At 40.4% G+C, this 21,352-nt stretch overlaps 1 protein-coding gene across 1 annotated transcript in view; it reads right to left on the bottom strand.

Annotated features, from left to right (window-relative positions):
* Positions 1-21,352, bottom strand: part of ZBTB41 (zinc finger and BTB domain containing 41) — a 107,588-nt gene that overhangs the window by 27,534 nt on the left and 58,702 nt on the right. The window contains exons 7-8 of the mRNA XM_073592980.1: positions 12,396-12,491; positions 281-387 (exon numbers count right to left, since the gene is read on the bottom strand). Coding sequence (XP_073449081.1) covers positions 281-387; positions 12,396-12,491 — 203 coding nt within the window. The remainder of the gene's footprint in view (positions 1-280; positions 388-12,395; positions 12,492-21,352) is intronic.

Raw genomic sequence — 21,352 nt, 5'->3', positions numbered from 1 at the left:
GATTGCCTACCTTCCAAGCAGACTAAGCCAAACTGGGCTTACTCAGTATGTGGTTGGGGTATAGCCACTAGGAGGAGCCGTACTTTACGATTATCCTAGTGGAACAGTATATACTTAGAGGTCTGCTGTGTCCCTTAATGAATGCTAAGAGAAATGGGAATACTGGTCAAGCAGTGAAAAGGCTAAATAAAGGCACTAGGCTCCTCTTTTCAGTAGTACCAAAATATAACTGGAAACTGTATTTTCCTGGTGATGGATTAAAAAACGAAAACTAACTTACCAGAATGTATTTTCTTGTGTTTAGTGAGATGATCATGTCGTATAAAGGTCTTCCCACAATCTTCACACTCATAACGCTTGTCATCATGATGAACACGAATATGTAGCCTAAGATACAAAGGCAAGTTTTTACCTTTTAGTACATAAGTGCAAAATCTAACAATTTATTGTGAAAAAGAATATATAAAACACAAAGCGCTGTGACGCTAAATAGCTGATAATTACACATAAAACCAAGTGAGGCTGCTATCAAAAGAGAGTGTTTTCAGAGTCACTTAAAAAGAATAAATAATGATATTTGAAGCGCTTCACAATGTGCATAAAAATGAATATATATGAATAAATATAAATAAATAAATAAATATAAATACTCAAATAAATCCAGCGGTGAATAAAAATTCCTAAAAAATCCAGCAATCAAAATAGTGTAAAATTAAAAAATTAGTGCCACCAAATGCGTAAAAAAATCCACATATAAAATCAACATAAAAATAAATATATAGGGATGTATTCAGAAGGTTCAATTATACAAGTGTAGAATGCGATTGGTATAAAGCTTTGATCCGGTCCCACTAGCAAAGCTGTTTAACCAGTTGCCGACCACCGCACGACGATGTACATCGGCAGAATGGCACAGGCAGGCAAAAGGACTTACAGGTACGTCCTTGCCTGCCCGCAGGTGGGGGGTCCGATCGGACCCCCCCCCCCGGTGCCTGCGGCGGTCGGCAAATCTCCCCCGGCGATCGGTGGTGAGGGGGAGGCCATCCATTCGTGGCCCCCCCTCGCGATTGCTCCCAGCCAATGGGATCATTTCCCTGCCTCTGTATTGTACACAGAGGCAGAGGAAATGATGTCATCTCTCCTCGGCTCGGTATTTTCCTTTCCGGGCCGAGGAGAGAAGACTGTAATGTGAGTGCACCAACACACTACACACACAGTAGAACATGCCAGGCACACAAAACACCCCGATCCCCCCCCCCCCGATCGCCCCCCGATCCCCCCCCAATCACCCCCCCCGTCACAAACTGACACCAAGCAGGTTTTTTTTTTTTTTTTTTTCTGATTACTGTATTGGTGTCAGTTTGTGACAGTTACAGTGTTAGGGCAGTGAGTGTTAGGCCCCCTTTAGGTCTAGGATACCCCCCTAACCCCCCCTAATAAAGTTTTAACCCCTTGATCACCCCCCGTCACCAGTGTCGCTAAGCGATCATTTTTCTGATCGCTGTATTAGTGTCGCTGGTGATGCTAGTTAGGGACGTAAATATTTAGGTTCGCCGTCAGCGTTTTATAGCGACAGGGACCCCCATATACTATCTAATAAATGTTTTAACCCCTTGATTGCCCCTAGTTAACCCTTTCACCACTGATCACCGTATAACCGTTACGGGTGACGCTGGTTAGTTCGTTTATTTTTTATAGTGTCAGGGCACCCGCCGTTTATTACCGAATAAAGGTTTAGCCCCCTGATCGCCCGGCGGTGATATGCGTCGCCCCAGGCAGCGTCAGATTAGCGCCAGTACCGCTAACACCCACGCACGCAGCATACGCCTCCCTTAGTGGTATAGTATCTGATCGGATCAATATCTGATCCGTTCAGATCTATACTAGCGTCCCCAGCAGTTTAGGGTTCCAAAAAACGCAGTGTTAGCGGGATCAGCCCAGATACCTGCTAGCACCAGCGTTTTGCCCCTCCGCCCGGCCCAGCCCAGCCCACCCAAGTGCAGTATCGATCGATCACTGTCACTTACAAAACACTAAACGCATAACTGCAGCGTTCGCAGAGTCAGGCCTGATCCCTGCGATTGCTAACAGTTTTTTTGGTAGCGTTTTGGTGAACTGGCAAGCACCAGCCCCAGGCAGCGTCAGGTTAGTGCCAGTAGCGCTAACACCCACGCACGCACCGTACACCTCCCTTAGTGGTATAGTATCTGAACTGATCAATATCTGATCTGATCCGATCAGATCTATACTGGCGTCCCCAGCAGTTTAGGGTTCCCAAAAACGCAGTGTTAGTGGGATCAGCCCAGATACCTGCTAGCACCTGCGCTTTGCCCCTCCGCCCGGCCCAGCCCAGCCCACCCAAGTGCAGTATCGATCGATCACTGTCACTTACAAAAAACTAAACGCATAACTGCAGCGTTCGCAGAGTCAGGCCTGATCCCTGCGATCGTTAACAGTTTTTTTGGTAGCGTTTTGGTGAACTGGCAAGCGCCAGCGGCCTAGTACACCCCGGTCGTAGTCAAACCAGCACTGCAGTAACACTTGGTGACGTGGCGAGTCCCATAAGTGCAGTTCAAGCTGGTGAGGTGGCAAGCACAAATAGTGTCCCGCTGCCACCAAGAAGACAAACACAGGCCCGTCGTGCCCATAATGCCCTTCCTGCTGCATTCGCCAATCCTAATTGGGAACCCACCACTTCTGCAGCGCCCGTACTTCCCCCATTCACATCCCCAACCAAATGCAGTCAGCTGCACGAGAGGCATTTTTATGTCCTCCCGAGTACCCCTACCCAACGAACCCCCCCAAAAAAGATGTTGTGTCTGCAGCAAACGCGGATTTAGGCGTGACACCCGCTATTATTGTCCCTCCTGTCAATCCTGGTCTTTGCATTGGTGAATGTTTTGAACGCTACCATTCACTAGTTGAGTATTAGCGTAGGGTACAGCATTGCACAGACTAGGACACACTTTCACAGGGTCTCCCAAGATGCCATCGCATTTTGAGAGACCCGAACCTGGAACCGGTTACAGTTATAAAAGTTACAGTTACAAAAAAAAAAAAAAAAAAACCACAAACAAAAATATAAAATAAAAAATAATAGTTGTCGTTTTATTGTTCTCTCTCTATTCTCTCTCTCTATTCTCTCTATTGTTCTGCTCTTTTTTACTGTATTCTATTCTGCAATGTTTTATTGTTATTATGTTTTATCATGTTTGCTTTTCAGGTATGCAATTTTTTATACTTTACCGTTTACTGTGCTTTATTGTTAACCATTTTTTTGTCTTCAGGTACACCATTCACGACTTTGAGTGGTTATACCAGAATGATGCTTGCAGGTTTAGGTATCATCTTGGTATCATTCTTTTCAGCCAGCGGTCGGCTTTCATGTAAAAGCAATCCTAGCCTCTAGACTGCTTTTACAAGCAGTGGGAGAGAATGCCCCCCCCCCCCACCGTCTTCCGTGTTTTTCTCTGGCTCTCCTGTCTCAACAGGGAACCTGAGAATGCAGCCGGTGATTCAGCCAGCTGACCATAGAGCTGATCAGAGACCAGAGTGGCTCCAAACATCTCTATGGCCTAAGAAACCGGAAGCTACGAGCATTTTATGACTTAGATTTCGCCGGATGTAAATAGCGCCATTGGGAAATTGGGGAAGCATTTTATCACACCGATCTTGGTGTGGTCAGATGCTTTGAGGGCAGAGGAGAAATCTAGGGTCTAATAGACCCCAATTTTTTCAAAAAAGAGTACCTGTCACTACCTATTGCTATCATAGGGGATATTTACATTCCCTGAGATAACAATAAAAATGATTAAAAAAAAAAATAAAAAATGAAAGGAACAGTTTTAAAATAAGATAAAAAAGCAAAAAAATAATAAAGAAAAAAAAAAAAAAAAAAAAAAAAAAGCACCCCTGTCCCCCCTGCTCTCGCGCTAAGGCGAACGCAAGCGTCGGTCTGGCGTCAAATGTAAACAGCAATTGCACCATGCATGTGAGGTATCACCGCGACGGTCAGATCGAGGGCAGTAATTTTAGCAGTAGACCTCCTCTGTAAATCTAAAGTGGTAACCTGTAAAGGCTTTTAAAAATGTATTTATTTTGTTGCCACTGCACGTTTGTGCGCAATTGTAAAGCATGTCATGTTTGGTATCCATGTACTCGGCCTAAGATCATCTTTTTTATTTCATCAAACATTTGGGCAATATAGTGTGTTTTAGTGCATTAAAATGTAAAAAAGTGTGTTTTTTCCCCAAAAAATGCGTTTGAAAAATCGCTGCGCAAATACTGTGTGAAAAAAAAAATTAAACACCCACCATTTTAATCTGTAGGGCATTTGCTTTAAAAAAATATATAATGTGTGGGGGTTCAAAGTAATTTTCTTGCAAAAAAAAATAATTTTTTCATGTAATCAAAAAGTGTCAGAAAGGGCTTTGTCTTCAAGTGGTTAGAAGAGTGGGTGATGTGTGACATAAGCTTCTAAATGTTGTGCATAAAATGCCAGGACAGTTCAAACCCCCCCCAAATGACCCCATTTTGGAAAGTAGACACCCCAAGCTATTTGCTGAGAGGCATGTCGAGTCCATGGAATATTTTATATTGTGACACAAGTTGCGGGAAAGAGACAAATTTTTTTTTTTTTTGCACAAAGTTGTCACTAAATGATATATTGCTCAAACATGCCATGGGAATATGTGAAATTACACCCCAAAATACATTCTGTTGCTTCTCCTGAGTACGGGGATACCACATGTGTGAGACTTTTTGAGAGCCTAGCCGCGTATGGGACCCCGAAAACCAAGCACCGCCTTCAGGCTTTCTAAGGGCGTAAATTTTTGATTTCACTCTTCACTGCCTATCACAGTCTCGGAGGCCATGGAATGCCCAGGTGGCACAAAACCCCCCCAAATGACCCCATTTTGGAAAGTAGACACCCAAAGCTATTTGCTGAGCGGTATAGTGAGTATTTTGCAGACCTGACTTTTTGTCACAAAGTTTTGAAAATTAAAAAAAGAAAAAAAAAATTTTTTTTTTGTCTTTCTTCATTTTCTAAAACAAATGAGAGCTGCAAAATACTCACCATGCCTCTCAGCAAATAGCTTGGGGTGTCTACTTTCCAAAATGGGGTCATTTGGGGGGGGTTTGTGCCACCTGGGCATTCCATGACCTCCGAAACTGTGATAGGCAGTGAAGAGTGAAATCAAAAATGTACACCCTTAGAAATCCTGAAGGCGGTGATTGGTTTTCGGGGTCCCGTACGCGGCTAGGCTCCTAAAAAGTCCCACACATGTGGTATCCCCATACTCAAGAGAAGCAGCAGAATGTATTTTGGGGTGCAATTCCACATATGCCCATGACCTGTGTGAGCAATATATCATTTAGTGACAACTTTGTGCAAAAAAAAAAAATAATAAATTGTCACTTTCCCGCAACTTGTGTCAAAATATAAAATATTCCATGGACTCAACATGCCTCTCAGCAAATAGCTTGGGGTGTCTACTTTCCAAAATGGGGTCATTTGGGGGGGGTTTGTGCCATCTGGGCATTTTATGGCCTTCAAAACTGTGATAGGTAGTGAGGAGTAAAATCAAAAATGTACGCCCTTAGAAATCCTGAAGGCAGTGATTGGTTTTCGGGGCCCCGTATGCGGCTAGGCTCCCAAAAAGTCCCACACATGTGGTATCCCCATACTCAGGAGAAGCAGCTAAATGTATTTTGGGGTGCAATTCCACATATGCCCATGGCCTGTGTGAGCAATATATCATTTAGTGACAACTTTTTGTAATTTTTTTTTTGTCATTATTCAATCACTTGGGACAAAAAAAATGAATATTCAATGGGCTCAACATGCCTCTCAGCAATTTCCTTGGGGTGTCTACTTTCCAAAATGGGGTCATTTGTGGGGGTTTTGTACTGCCTTGCCATTTTAGCACCTCAAGAAACGACATAGGCAGTCATAAATTAAAGGCTGTGTAAATTCCAGAAAATGTACCCTAGTTTGTAGGCGCTATAACTTTTGCGCAAACCAATAAATATACACTTATTGACATTTTTTTTACCAAAGACATGTGGCCAAATACATTTTGGCCTAAATGTATGACTAAAATTGAGTTTATTGGATTTTTTTTAGAACAAAAAGTAGAAAATATCATTTTTTTTCAAAATTTTCGGTCTTTTTCCTTGTATAGCGCAAAAAATAAAAACGGCAGAGGTGATCAAATACCATCAAAAGAAAGCTCTATTTGTGGGAAGAAAAGGACGCAAATTTCGTTTGGGTACAGCATTGCATGACCGCGCAATTAGCAGTTAAAGCGACGCAGTGCCAAATTGGAAAAAGTGCTCTGGTCAGGAAGGGGGTAAATCCTTCCGGGGCTGAAGTGGTTAAAAACACTTGCTTAATTAAGGTGCTCATTGACATTTATAGTAACAATGTTTCTTTTGCTTCTGTTCACAACCAATGTGAGAATCATAAACAGATCTCATTTGACAAGCAGATAAGAGAAAAAAACAATCATTGTGCAATAGTTAGGATACCAAGGTACACAGGCAAACTTCAATTCACTCACGTGTGCCTTATAATGATAAGGCATATGCAGGTTTTACTATAGCAGTCAGCTGCCTTAGACAGGAGCAGATTCACTGCAGTACACTGTGTGATACTGCTGATCTGCACAGAGCGTCCTTGGCTCCTCCCACACGTTGCATCACAGTCACGTGACTTTTTCAAGGATAATACAAGCTCTGACGGACTCAGCTTTATAGCACAACAGCAGAGTGGTTGCCATGGCTACAGCATGAGTTAATCATCATCCTGCTTCCTGCATAGACTTCAATCCTGTTAAAACCTACTTTTATTAGACATGTAATTCATATGAATATCGTTGGTTTATCAAAACCACGATTCCGTGTGTAAAAAACGCAGTGTGTAAAGAATAAAAAATATATATATTGATATCTCTAATCACGTTTACTTCTTCCACTCCCTCCAGTGGTCACAATTGGTATAACATCTCACAGAGGGAATATATAGCAAAGCATTGTCTCTAATGGTTTTGATAATTGACCAGTGCCCCATAATATCACAAAAATGGGGTATCCACATGCTCTGCTCATAAATGTATGGAAAACGAAGTAAACAGGATGACATGATATATATGTATATAAAATATACATATATAAAATTAAAATAAGATATGATATACGAAATAGGGAAATAATATTAAAATGTAAAATTAAAATCTAAAAATTCCATGATAGAATATTGCAAAAATGGATGATGACCATTATTTGTATGCTAGAACTGAACCAAATATTGCCACTCAGAAAAAACTGGTATTGGAGAAATAATGAGAATCTAGGACCAAAAAATGAAAAATATATAAAAAAATATAAAAAATTTAAATAAAATATATACCATAAAAATATATATATAAATCTGAAAAACCTCTAAAAATCAGAAATAAAACAATTCAGGTCGAATTCAATGTTCAAACCATGGGGTTCTAATGTACCCATCTGGTATATCCATTTGGATTCATTCTTGCTGAGTTCCCTCACTTTATGGGAACCCCTCCAATGAGCCTTATACTTTTGAATAGCCCAGAATTGGAGACCCCTAGGGTCTCTGTTATGATACCTATCAAAATGTTTTGAAACACTGTGTTTTGGATAGCCTTTTCTAATGTTCTGGATATGCTCTCTTATTTTCTTCCACATTGGTCGTTTCGTTCTGCCAATGTATTGGAGGGAGCAGGAGCACTGTAAAGCATATACCACCCCCTCAGTCCTGCAAGATATAAAATCCTTTATTTCAAATTCTTGTCCAGTATTTGTTGAAGAAAATTTCTGACATTTGTATCCATTTTGATTAGTATTTATGCAGGCATAACACTTTTTACAGGGATAGAATCCTTTACCCTGAAAAAGGTTAAATCAGTTATTCTCTTGGGTGGGTTGGGTACATTTTTAGCTATGATGTCCCTTAGAGTTGGAGCTCGTCTATAAATGAATCTCGGTTTTTCTGGGAGTATATTTGCCAAAGTAGTATCAGTTTTTCAAATAGACCAATGTCTTTTTATAATCCTCTCCATCCTCCTGTGTTGTACACTGAAGTCCATTATCAGAGGTATGTCATCTGTTTTGTCATTTACCTTGATTTTATCTTGGATCAGCGCTTCTCTTGAGGTTTGATTGACTTCTGTTATTTTTTCTTCTATAAAACATTTATTGTACCCTTTTTCTTCAAACCTCTTACCCATCCACTGAGCTTGTTTAAGTGTTGTTTTAAGTCATTATTTTCTGAACAATTTCTCCGTAAGCGAATAAACTGGCCCTTCGGAATGTTGATTAACCATGGCTCATAGTGGCAACTCGTTACTGGTATATAGCTGTTCCTTTCCACCGGTTTGAAGAAAGTTTTTGTGCTGATGATATTGGCTGTTAGTTCTATTTCAAGATCAAGGAACTGGATTTTAGTCTCACTAATTTGATGTTCAAGTTTAATATTTTTTTGATTCATATTCAAACGTTGGAAAAAGGATCTTGAACTCAGTTCATCACCCTTCCAAATAAAAACACAATCGTCTATGAATCTTTTATATAGAACCAGTTCCTTTGGAGTATTTAAAAAGATGGCATCCTCCCATTTTGCCATGAATATGTTGGCTACACTTGGGGCATATTTAGCTCCCATCCCAATACCCGTTAGTTGTCGAAAATAATTATCATTATACCAGAAGTAGTTATGTTGAATACCAAAGGCCAGGCTTCTAAGAAGCAATCTTTTCTGTTTAGAAATGAGATGGCTGAATGAATCCATAGCCCATTTAGATGCTTCTATTGCATCGCTATGTTCAATTATTGTGTACAGTGAAGCAACATCAGCAGTTGCTAACAGATATCTTCCATTAGGGTCCAGGGTCAGAGATTTTAATATTTGTAATAAATGTTTGGTATCACGTAGATAAGCTTTAGTGTTAGGTACTAGGGGTTGCAAGAATTTGTCCACATATTCCCCTAGTCTTGCATTGATCGACTGAATCCCATTAATGATGGGTCTTCCTGGTGGTGCCTCAGCATTCTTATGGATCTTCGGGATGGTGTAAATGATTGGAACTCTACATGTATCCGGTACTAAATATCTAGATTCTTTTTTGGATAAAATATTTTTGTTGATTCCTTTTTGAATCAAAGAGGACAGATCTCGTTTGTATACTCCCAGAAAAACCGAGATTCATTTATAGACGAGCTCCAACTCTAAGGGACATCATAGCTAAAAATGTACCCAACCCACCCAAGAGAATAACTGATTTAACCTTTTTTCAGGGTAAAGGATTCTATCCCTGTAAAAGGTGTTATGCCTGCATAAATACTAATCAAAATGGATACAAATGTCAGAAATTTTCTTCAACAAATACTGGACAAGAATTTGAAATAAAGGATTTTATATCTTGCAGGACTGAGGGGGTGGTATATGCTTTACAGTGCTCCTGCTCCCTCCAATACATTGGCAGAACGAAACGACCAATGTGGAAGAGATTAAGAGAGAGCATATCCAGAACATTAGAAAAGGCTATCCAAAACACAGTGTTTCAAAACATTTTGATAGGTATCATAACAGAGACCCTAGGGGTCTCCAATTCTGGGCTATTCAAAAGTATAAGGCTCATTGGAGGGGTTCCCATAAAGTGAGGGAACTCAGCAAGAATGAATCCAAATGGATATTCCAGATGGGTACATTAGAACCCCATGGTTTGAACATTGAATTCGACCTGAATTGTTTTATTTCTGATTTTTAGAGGTTTTTCAGATTTATATATATATTTTTATGGTATATATTTTATTTTAATTTTTTATATTTTTTTATATATTTTTCATTTTTTGGTCCTAGATTCTCATTATTTGTCCAATACCAGTTTTTTCTGAGTGGCAATATTTGGTTCAGTTCTAGCATACAAATAATGGTAATCATCCATTTTTGCAATATTCTATCATGGAATTTTTAGATTTTAATTTTATATTTTAATATTATTTCCCTATTTCGTATATCATATCTTATTTTAATTTTATATATGTATATTTTATATACATATATATCATGTCATCCTGTTTACTCTGTTTTCCATACATTTATGAGCAGAGCATGTGGATACCCCATTTTTGTGATAATATGGGGCACTGGTCAATTATCAAAACCATTAGAGACAATGCTTTGCTATATATTCCCTCTGTGAGATGTTATACCAATTGTGACCACTGGAGGGAGTGGAAGAAGTAAACGTGATTAGAGATATCAATATATATATTTTTTATTCTTTACACACTGCGTTTTTTACACATGGAATCGTGGTTTTGATAAACCAACGATATTTATATGAATTACATGTCTAATAAAAGTAGGTTTTAACAGGATTGAAGTCTATGCAGGAAGCAGGATGATGATTAACTCATGCTGTAGCCATGGCAACCACTCTGCTGTTGTGCTATAAAGCTGAGTCCGTCAGAGCTTGTATTATCCTTGAAAAAGTCACGTGACTGTGATGCAACGCATGGGAGGAACCAAGGACGCTCTGTGCAGATCAGCAGTATCACACAGTGTACTGCAGTGAATCTGCTCCTGTCTAAGGTGGCTGACTGCTATAGTAAAACCTGCATATGCCTTATCATTATAAGGCACACGTGAGTGGATTGAAGTTTGCCTGTGTACCTTGGTATCCTAAATATTGCACAATGATTGTTTTTTTCTCTTATCTGCTTGTCAAATGAGATCGGTTTATGATTCTCACATTGGTTGTGAACAGAAGCAAAAGAAACATTGTTACTATAAATGTCAATAAGCACCTTAATTACTGTAAGCAAGTGTTTTTAAACAGCTTTGCTAGTGGGACCGGATCAAAGCTTTATACCAATCGCATTCTACACTTGTATAATTGAACCTTCTGAATACATCCCTATATATTTATTTTTATGTTGATTTTTTATGTGGATTTTTTTACACATTTGGTGGCACTAATTTTTTAATTTTACACTATTTTGATTGATGGATTTTTTAGGAATTTTTATTCACCGCTGGATTTATTTGAGTATTTATATTTATTTATTTATATTTATTCATATATATTCATTTTTATGCACATTGTGAAGCGCTTCAAATATCATTATTTAACAATTTATTGTGCCAGTTTCTAAAAAAAAAAAGTATAAGAAAGTATATTGAGCCCAAACTTTTTATCTCTTTTTCCAGCTCTTTCTATTTTAAATATAGTAGGGGATACTTAGACCCCTATCAGCTTGTTTTGCACAGTTCCACTGGGAAGATTTCTCTGCTTTCAGACCCAAGGACAAAAACAGAAAGAGGAAACCATCTTTTGGAAAGTGACATGATCAGGTTTCCCTAGAGGAAACATTTCCCCTACCTTCTATTCTGGTGGCAACCAACAAACTAATTTTCTGTTCAGATAAAAGTGGTCATCTGGACAAACAGAGACAGCAATAAAAAACCTCAAAGAGATTCTAATTCTTCCTTACTCTATCCAAACCAAAAAGAGCTTTTGTTATAGATAATATTTTAAAAGTAATTCTAAAAGCACTAGATATATATTTAAAAATCAACTATAACACACAAAAAAAAATTCAGTATCCAAAATTTTATTTAAAAAAGCAGCTCCGGTTCCAACACTTACCCTGTCAGGCTGTCCCCCTCAGTAAATCCTCTCTGCCATTAGATGCTACAGCTTTCCCGTACTGAATGATTGTCGGCATCATTGCTACCTACCTAATTTGATCCCAGGGCACCAAGAGCCTTTGGGAATTGCATCAACAGGCCGTCCTGGATTTATCAAATGCACCAGAGACCAGAATCGCATCATCATATGACACTGCTCCCTGCAACATTCAAGATCCACCCACTGCAGGGACCAGCTAAGGAGGAAGTGAAATCATAACATCAGGCAACTGGACCAAAGACTGCCAGAAAAAAAATAAAAAGGTATTTATATACCCCCTTTTTTTTCTTTTTTTTAAGTGGAAATGCTGGAATGAATTTACAGTTTGACTGAACAGACACATAACATACAAATGCTGGAAAATACAACCTTTTCTGTGAAAGAAACTTTCTTGGTGTACCAAGTGAAAGGATAGTGAAAGGATTTAAATATAGCTTGTGTGTGGCCCCTCCTTCACCAGATATGTGATCAGTCAACACAACTATGTTGCCATAGACAGAGACATATAGCTTGAAGGTGTTTGGTCCACAGGTTGATGTTCATTGCAAATCAGCAGGCAAATGCATCCATTTAATAAATTTAGGAGTTTTATTACCTACTGATTTTAAACTGTTTAGTCAGGTCTGAGTTTCTCTGAAATAAAAACATTATTATCGTTATGTGTTGTTTACTTACCTGTATGAGCTACCATGGCGGAAATTCTGCCCACAAATACTGCACAGGTGTGGCTTTTCCCCACTGTGAATCCTAAGATGTTCCTTTAATGTGGTCCTTAAAACGAACATGCAAATACATAAATAGCTCAAATTAATTGTGCATATAACATTTACAGCGATGAAAGGCAGTTTGAGTACTGAACTAGCAATGGCTGAAACAGAGTATATACACTTTTTATTGTGAAACAAAGGAGTTAAATCAGACATTACATGTTTTACTTGATAGGAGACCTGTACAGTCTAGTAAACCTGTATAGACACTTGCCGACCGTGTCGCGTACATTTACTGTGTCCCAATGGCACAGCTGCGCGAAAACCTGTACGGGGTGCGCTTTCGCTGCCAGGGGCCTCGTGCCGTGCTCACGACCATTGAATTTGTTTCAGAACCGATCAATCTTCAGGTCCAGGCCAATGATTTATGGCCTGGACCTGCTGATCGGTTCTGGCGAATGAAATCCTTCCCCTGCCTGGAAGTGTAAACACAGGCAGGGGAAGTGATGTCATCTTCCTTGTGGAATCCTTTTCGTTCCAGAGAAAGAGAGAGGAGAGAACATCTCACAATAAGTTGCACCAACACTACACTAACACCAGTACACGTAGGCACACTTGTCACCCCTGATTCCCCCCCCCCCCCCAGTTAACCCCTTTACTCCTTGTCACAGTGATAAGAAATATGTAAAGAATTACAAGTGATATCAACATTTGCCTTGTTCCTTATATGCTTATTTCTAGCTAAAATGGCGCTGACTTATTGTTTATGCAATCTGCTTAGTTCCGACCAACACCTACAACAATATTTAAAGAACTAGCAAAAGTTTACCATATTAGGCCATATTGTGAAAGGGCACTGTTTTTGACAATAAAGCTGACGATGCACCATGAGTCACCAGTGTGCCTTAGCCAATGGTAACTTGCCAAATACTGTTATAAAATGACATGTGTAAAAGGGTTCTGGGTGACTCTGCTGAAATTCCTTGCTGTGAACAGAGCTCATCCCTATGTACCGGTACATTTGTAATAAATCTGTCTTCTAATCAACATGACCGGAGTTGACTGGTCAGTGAGAGAATGGAATTTTACCGACATCATGGTCCTTTCGAGCCGGAAGTAAGGATTAGGTGGTGGATCGAACGGTTCCGTCCAAAATATCGGTGAGTATCAGACTCAGCTTTTGTTAATGGTTAAAAACAGGATCATAAGGATTACATTGTTAAAAACTTGGTTACTTGCTGAACTGCATCAGTTCTAGATGTTTTGCAATATGTTAAGCATTCTGAGAAGTATTTGAAAGTGATGGGAAAAAAAAAAAAAAAAAAAATGTGAAAGTAAATCTGTCTTCTAATCAACATGACCGGAGTTGACTGATCAGTGAGAGAATGGAATTTTACCGACATCATGGTCCTTTCGAGCCGGAAGTAAGGATTAGGTGGTGGATCGAACGGTTCCGTCCAAAATATCGGTGAGTATCAGACTCCCTCTCGCCAAGACCTAGGTCCTCCCACTCAAGTTAAGAGGTAAAAAGAGGCTGGTCGGTTCCGGGATCCACACCTGACTTCTACTCCTGGACTTCTGATCCAGTCCTCCGAGTCTGTGAAAGCTAAGACAGATTTTTTCTTTTCTTTTCTCTTCTATTTGAGGTGATTTGGGTTTTTATTAAGTATGCCGGCACTGTAAGTTGATTATAAAAGACCTAAGTGACACAGGGGCCGAAGACAGAGGCACCTGGGGACGTTGCCTATGGTAAATAGACGTAGCCCGCTGTCTGAGACAGATTACAAAAAATTAAAGGTACCGAAAGTTGATAGATGATTGATAATTGTTGTGAATAGTGGCTACACGTAATCTGGATAGATTACAGAGAGTCACAGTGGCCATTTCAGGTTTTTTTCTAACTGAGTGGTGGTTGGGACAAAAAGAAAGTGAATGTATGAGCAGGAATCAATCTAACTTGATCAGAAACACTTCCCCCATAGATCGATTGTTTTTCTCTTTTTCTCTCAAGAGCAACATTTCCTGCACTGTTCCTTTTGCTGCATTTGTTAAATCATGAGACTAACTCTCGCTCTTTCCTCCTCATGTTTAACATTACTGCTAACTTTGTGTGGGGAGTCTTATATTTTTGCTTTACTGTGATCCAAGGGTTGCTAGTCTGGTGGTTTACAGGTTGATAAAAGGCCTGCTTTATGATCTGTCTGGCTGCAAACTTGTGGTTAAAAAAAAAAAAAAAAAAAAAAACTGGACTCACTCACTCCCCCCCCTCACGGATACCTAAGTGCACTTCCTCTTTTGTGTGAGTGTGTGTAAAAAAAAAAAAAAAAAAAAAATTCTGATCAGAACGTTAAGAATACTGTTTGTTTTGACCAACTGTACTTTGTAGTAAATAAGGTAAAGGTATAAGTTGTTTTATATGTATGTGTGTGTATGTATATGTGTATATATATATATATATATGTTTATTTCCTGTTTGGAGAGTTTGGACTTTGTTTGCTGTTTTATATAAATTTTGGTAAAGTTCGAGAGTAGAATTACCAGTCTTGTATTCTAAACTCAAGGAAAAAAAACAGAGACATGGGGAATAGTTTCCCCATTAGAAGGAGATAAGAAATGTATGCATAGCAAATAACCAAAATCTGTTAAATATTGTGCTAAGTGGGAAAGGAAGTTGGGATTCAATGGCAAACTAACTGTGACCCAAAGATAAAAAAAAAAAAAAAAAAAAAAAAAAAGAAGAAGTATGGATTAGAAATGGCGGAATACTGGTTTGAGAAGGAGAACAAAAGAGAAATGCCAAGCCCAACTGCCCCTAGTGGACAAAGAGGCAGACAAAACGGTCAGCCCCTAATTATGACTGTTTTTAGACCATGGACTGAGAGTGACGTGCAGAAGGCTACCGAGCATATTAAACATCCTAAGTTTGGGGCCCCAGAAATCATTGAAAATATGGAAGGTCTGAGGAACAGTTATAGGCTAAATGGGGTCAAAGTGGAAAGGGCCTTAAGGAGGGTTCTAGGATCAGATTGGGCATTAGTAAAGGGAAATTGGGACCCCTGTGTAGCCACAGTGCCCCCTCAACAAAGAGGGGAACCACTGACCCTTGATAGCAAAGATTTGACAGACAGATTGACTGCCTTCTATCAGAGATGCAATCTCCGATGGGTATAACGAACTGACTGGCAAAAGATTAATATGACTGTAAAGGAAGACAAGGAAAGTGTCAGTGATTATCTAAATAAACTACGAGAAGTTTTTAAAGTGTTCTCTGGGCTCCCCAAAGCTGAGGATGTGAATAGTGCATATCAACAACAGCTAAAGATAGCTTTTGTTAATGGTTAAAAACAGGATCATAAGGATTACATTGTTAAAAACTTGGTTACTTACTGAACTGCATCAGTTCTAGATGTTTTGCAATATGTTAAGCATTCTGAGAAGTATTTGAAAGTGATGGGAAAAAAAAAAAAAATGTGAAAGTAAAGTTTTTTTGTGCAAGGTGATGAAGGAGATACCCCCTTAAGAAGGAAGCAGAGGAGGGTATAGCCTCTGCAATAGAATGGTACAGGATTTACAAGCTGTTAATCTGGCAGTTATGCCAAGGGCATAAGGTAAATAAAACTAAACTCCACTCGTGGCAACAGCAGGTCAAATACTTAGGGTATAATATCTCAAAAGAAGGTTGACACCTGGATGAGGAGAGTATTTGAGCCCTCCACCAGGTGCCGAAGCCAGAAACAAAGAAACAAATTATGTCTTTTTTGGGCATGACAAATTTTTGTAGAACGTGGATTTCTGGGTATTCAATACTGACCGCGCCCCATTGGTCCATACATTTGAGCCCAGCACGACACCTTTACTGTATGACAATACTTTTGACACAACCTCACTTAACAATACAGAGATGTACTACATTAAACCCATCCACACTAATACCACTTCCTACTGATGGTCATAAACATGACTGTACTGCTGCCATCGCTGAAAAGGTACTGCCACGGAGTGATTGGAAAGATGTACCGTTATCTAACCCTGACATGACACTTTTTGTTGATGGCTCCAGTACGAAAAATCCAGATGGCACAAGTGTAACTGGATATGCAGAAGTGACACATGACAGAACAGGAAATCATAGAGATAGATCATACAGTCCTTACTGATATACAGCAGAATGTATCCCCTGGGGAGAAACAATATCGGAAAACAAAAGGTTGCACAATAATAGATAACATCTACACATCACCTGAAGGAAAGCTGGTATTGCCAAAATCCTTATTTAGGTATGCAGCAGTATTGACACATGGAGTAACTCATGTGTCAAACAGGGGGATGACTGAGATGTTAAATAAGGTATGTACAGCCTATGGTTTCACAAACTACTAAAAAAAACCCTTTTTGTTCTCAATGCATTATATGTGCAAGATACAATGCTCAGGGAGGCATAAGACCACAGAAAGGGAAGTTCCCCAGACCGCAATATCCATTCCAACACATTTGCATGGATTTTATTGAATTAGACAAATGTGAAAAGGAAGAAATATTGTTTGGAAGTCATTGATGCATTGACCACATGGGTAGAGATATTCCTCACAGGAAGTGCTGATGCCTTAACAGTATCCAAAGCCTTACTAAAAGATATCATTTCACAATTTGGGATACCAGAGAAGATTTATAGCGATAATGGTCCACATTTTGTAAATCAGACTAAAAAACCTGAAGTGATGGGTATAAAAGTAAAGAATCACTGTGCATATCACCCTCAGTCAGCAGGGCTCGTAGAAAGACATAATGGGATATTGAAGAGCAAGCTTAAAAAGGCTATGGAAGAGACAGGGAAAAATTGAATGTACTGTGTCCCACTAGCTATTTTAAGCATGCACATCGCCCTCACTAAAGAGGGGCTGAGTCCATTTGAAATGATGTATGGTAGACCTTATAAAATACCTTTATTACCAAATGAAACCCACACAGAGGAAGGGGAGAGAACCTTAGCAGAATACATGTCAAGGTTATTAAAACAGAAACAAATTAACCAAGAGAGTGTTCCATTCCAGAAGGAGAGCCCATAGGAGAAGACAAAGTACAAATCGGGTGCTCATCAAGGTGATCAAAAAGAAGCATTGGCACTCCCCTAAGTGGGACGGGCCATATCAAGTACTCCTTACTACTCCCACTGCAGTAAGAATTGCTGAAAGGACTATCTGGATTCACCAATCCCACTGTAAAAAGGTAAACATAGGCAGAGTAGGGACAGAGAGACTGAAGGAGGGGGAAAGTCCAAATACAAAGGGAGGCAGATAAAAGGTCTGCGTGTCTCAACCTTGGTGAAGAAAAGGCCCTATCTAGGCACCCCTCACTTCAGATAGGATGGTAGGGATTTTGTTCCTCGTGGGAGTATTGGTGACTCTAGGAGAGGCCTCTATACAGGGAGGTAGGAGACATGGGAGGATAGTGGAACCAATCAATTGGGAAGAGACAGGAAGAGCACTGAACCTCACCTTTGTTGAAGGAACCACCAGTACTATACAGGTGGATTTCTGCCAGATGACAGATTGTGGAGATAAGGTAGAAGCAAGTAAGCTGACCTGGGCAGATAAATACATGTGCTACCTGGCTGGAACTACCAGGTGTACTACTTGGGATTCAGTCATGTGGACAACTGCAGCCCAGGATTGGGGATATGAGATCCCAGCAGCAGGAGATTTAAAGAATAGATTAACCATAACTAAAAGCAGCCCACTCTCCCTGTACAGAATCAAAGAATTGCAATATATATTATTGATTTCCCTGAAGGACCCAAAACTAGAAGATCAGAGGTTATATCGTATAGGAGCTTGGATATCAGGAACTGACCCTTTGGGAAAATTCTTTCTTGAAGTCAAACCAAAGAATGAGACAAACAAGAAGAAAGAATTAGATAATGAGGACCAATTTAAAGTAGAGGTATTAGGATCCACAGTGAGATTCACCAATCTCACAGTGGAAGAAGCTATAACATTAGAAACAGGATACCAGAATAAGAATGAATGGCTTGAATTGTTAATATATACTGCTAACACCCTTAAAAAAGAGAACTGCTTGGTCTCTGCAGGGGCCAGACCCCAGCTGGCTACAGTGCCTTTTCCCTTAAATAACAATACAGATCCAGATGGTTTAGAGTGTATGCTAAAGCTATATCAAAAAACATACAAACCTGACACCAACACTCCCTGTCACACATTAAGTTTATTGTTTCCCCAGGTTCAGAGACCTCAGATACCCCCTGCTGTCACGGCATACCCTGGCAACTTTACTTGTTTTGCACTTCCGGGGAATGAGAGTGGTACAGATTTGGGGTCTTTACCGGATGACTACTGCATGGAGAGGATTAACAAAATTGCAAAGGGAGAGGGTGACAACTGGGTTGAGCACGACACCCAGAGGGCGGACGTCTGGTGGTTATGCGAAGACAAGAGGCTCAGAGCGAGCATCCCAGCCAATTCCCGAGGGGACTGTGCCCTGGTACAGCTGGCAATGCCTCTGCGCTTACTGTCAGAGTCCCCTTGGAAGAAGGGTCACTGGAGGAGCAGAAGGGACACCTCTCCTGCGGGGTCTTTTGACCCCCAGATCTATATAGATGAGATTGGGGTTCCGCGTGGAGTGCCGAGCGAGTTTAAGGCTAGGAACTGAGTGGCAGCTGGATTTGAGTCTCTTCTCTGGTGGGTGACAGTAAACAAAAAAAAAAATTGTTGACTGGATTAACTATATTATATATATATATATTTTATAACCAACAAAGGTTTGTAAACTATACCAGGGATGCAGTTAAGGGATTGACAGAGCAATTAGCCCCTACCTCTCTGACGGCATGGCAGAATAGGATGGCATTAGATATGGTCCTAGCAGAAAGAGGAGGGGTCTGTAAAATGTTTGGTGGTATGTGGTGCACCTTTTATTTCTAACATTACAGCTTCTGGAGGAACCGTGACTAGAGCCCTCGAAGGATTGACAGCTTTATCGAATGAATTCGCGGAAAGGTTGGCTTGAAGGTTGGTTTGGGAAATGGACTGGACTTGCCAAGGTCAAGGACTTGCTAAGGTCTGAAAACCCAGTTGTGGAACGGACCTGCACTGAAGTAATAAATTGAGGAAGCAAATATAGATATCAGAGGAGGGAATGATAAGAAATATGTAAAGAATTACAAGTGATATCAACATTTGCCTTGTTCCTTATATGCTTTTTTCTAGCTAAAATGGCGCTGACTTATTGTTTATGCAATCTGCTTAGTTCCGACCATCACCTACAACAATATTTAAAGAACTAGCAAAAGTTTACCATATTAGGCCATATTGTGAAAGGGCACTGTTTTTGACAATAAAGCTGACGATGCACCATGAGTCACCAGTGTGCCTTAGCCAATGGTAGCTTGCCAAATACCGTTATAAAATGACATGTGTAAAAGGGTTCTGGGTGACTCTGCTGAAATTCCTTGCTGTGAACAGAGCTCATCCCTATGTACCAGTACATTTGTAATAAATCTGTCTTCTAATCAACATGACCGGAGTTGACTGATCAGTGAGAGAATGGAATTTTACCGACACACAGTGTCACCCAGTGTAGTGTTCATATTTTTCTTTGATCACTGTACTGGTGTCATTTGTGACACTAATCAGCATTAGGGCAGTTAGTGGTAGGCCCCCTGATCACCCAGCGGGTGATATCAGTTAGGTTTTAGCATCAGTCAGGGTCTGCATCGCCCCATACACCTTCCATAGTAGTATAGTGTCTGAACGGATCAATATCTGATCAGATCTATACTAGTGTCCCCAGTAGTTTAGGGTTCCCAAAAACACTGTGTTAGCGGGATCAGCCTAGATACTTGCACCTGCGTTTAGCCCCTCCACCCAGCCCAGACCACCCAAGTGCAGTATCAATCGATCACTGTCACTTACAAAACACTAAACACATAACTGCAGCGTTCGCAGGCCTAATCCCTGCGAATGCTAACAGGTTTTTTTGGTAGCGTTTGAACCAGTCGTTGACAGTCAAGTGCTCTTTTTTCCAGTGAGTCTCACAAAATGTCCAATCGAAGGTATACTAGTGAAGGAGGCCTACACGTTTGTGAGCATGACAGATGAGAGTGAAGAGGAAGTCACCCATCCGTCAGATTCAGGCACAGAATATGATCATGTAGACAGCAGCAGCACCGACAGATAGCAAGGACCACAACTCCATCATCAGAGCTAAGGTCAGGCGTACCCGACCCCGTTCTTCTGTTGCTGAGGTGCAAGAACCGCCGGGGCTCTCGTATGGAGCAGAGAGCCAGTACTAGTGCTGCTCATCCTTTTGGTGAACTGGCAAGCACCAGCGGCCTAGTACATCCTGGTCGTAGTCAAACCAGCACTGCAGTATCACGTGGTGATATGGCGAGTCCCATAAGTGCAGTTCAAGCTGGTGAGGTGGCTAGCACAACTAGTGTCCCCCTGCCACCAAGAAGACAAAGACAGGCCCGTCAAGCCCATAGTGCCCTTCCTGCTGCATTTGCCAATCCGAATTGAGAGCCCACCACTTCTGCACCCGTACTTCCCCCAATCACTGGCCAACCCGGAATTCAGGTGGAAACAGTTGATTTTACGTCACTTTTTTTTTTTATTTGTTGTTTTTCACAGAAGATCTCTATAGATCTATTGTGGACCAAAGCTGGTCCACAATAGATCTATATGCTGGTCAATTCATCACCACTAATCCCCAGTTGACCCTTGCCAGAGATTGGAGACCTATCACAGTCTCCAAATTTAAGACCTTCCTGGGCCTATCCCTCCTCATGGGCATAACTTAAAAAAGTGGGTTTCGATCATATTGTTCCACTGACCCAATTCACCATATGCCCGTGTTCTCTGCTTACATGACCAGGACACGATACGAGCAGATCTTGCGGTTCATGAATTT

This window comes from Aquarana catesbeiana, linkage group LG07 (genome assembly GCF_042186555.1).
Source record: "Aquarana catesbeiana isolate 2022-GZ linkage group LG07, ASM4218655v1, whole genome shotgun sequence".
Lineage (NCBI taxonomy): Eukaryota > Metazoa > Chordata > Amphibia > Anura > Ranidae > Aquarana > Aquarana catesbeiana.
This window is presented reverse-complemented; position numbering and strand designations above follow the sequence as displayed.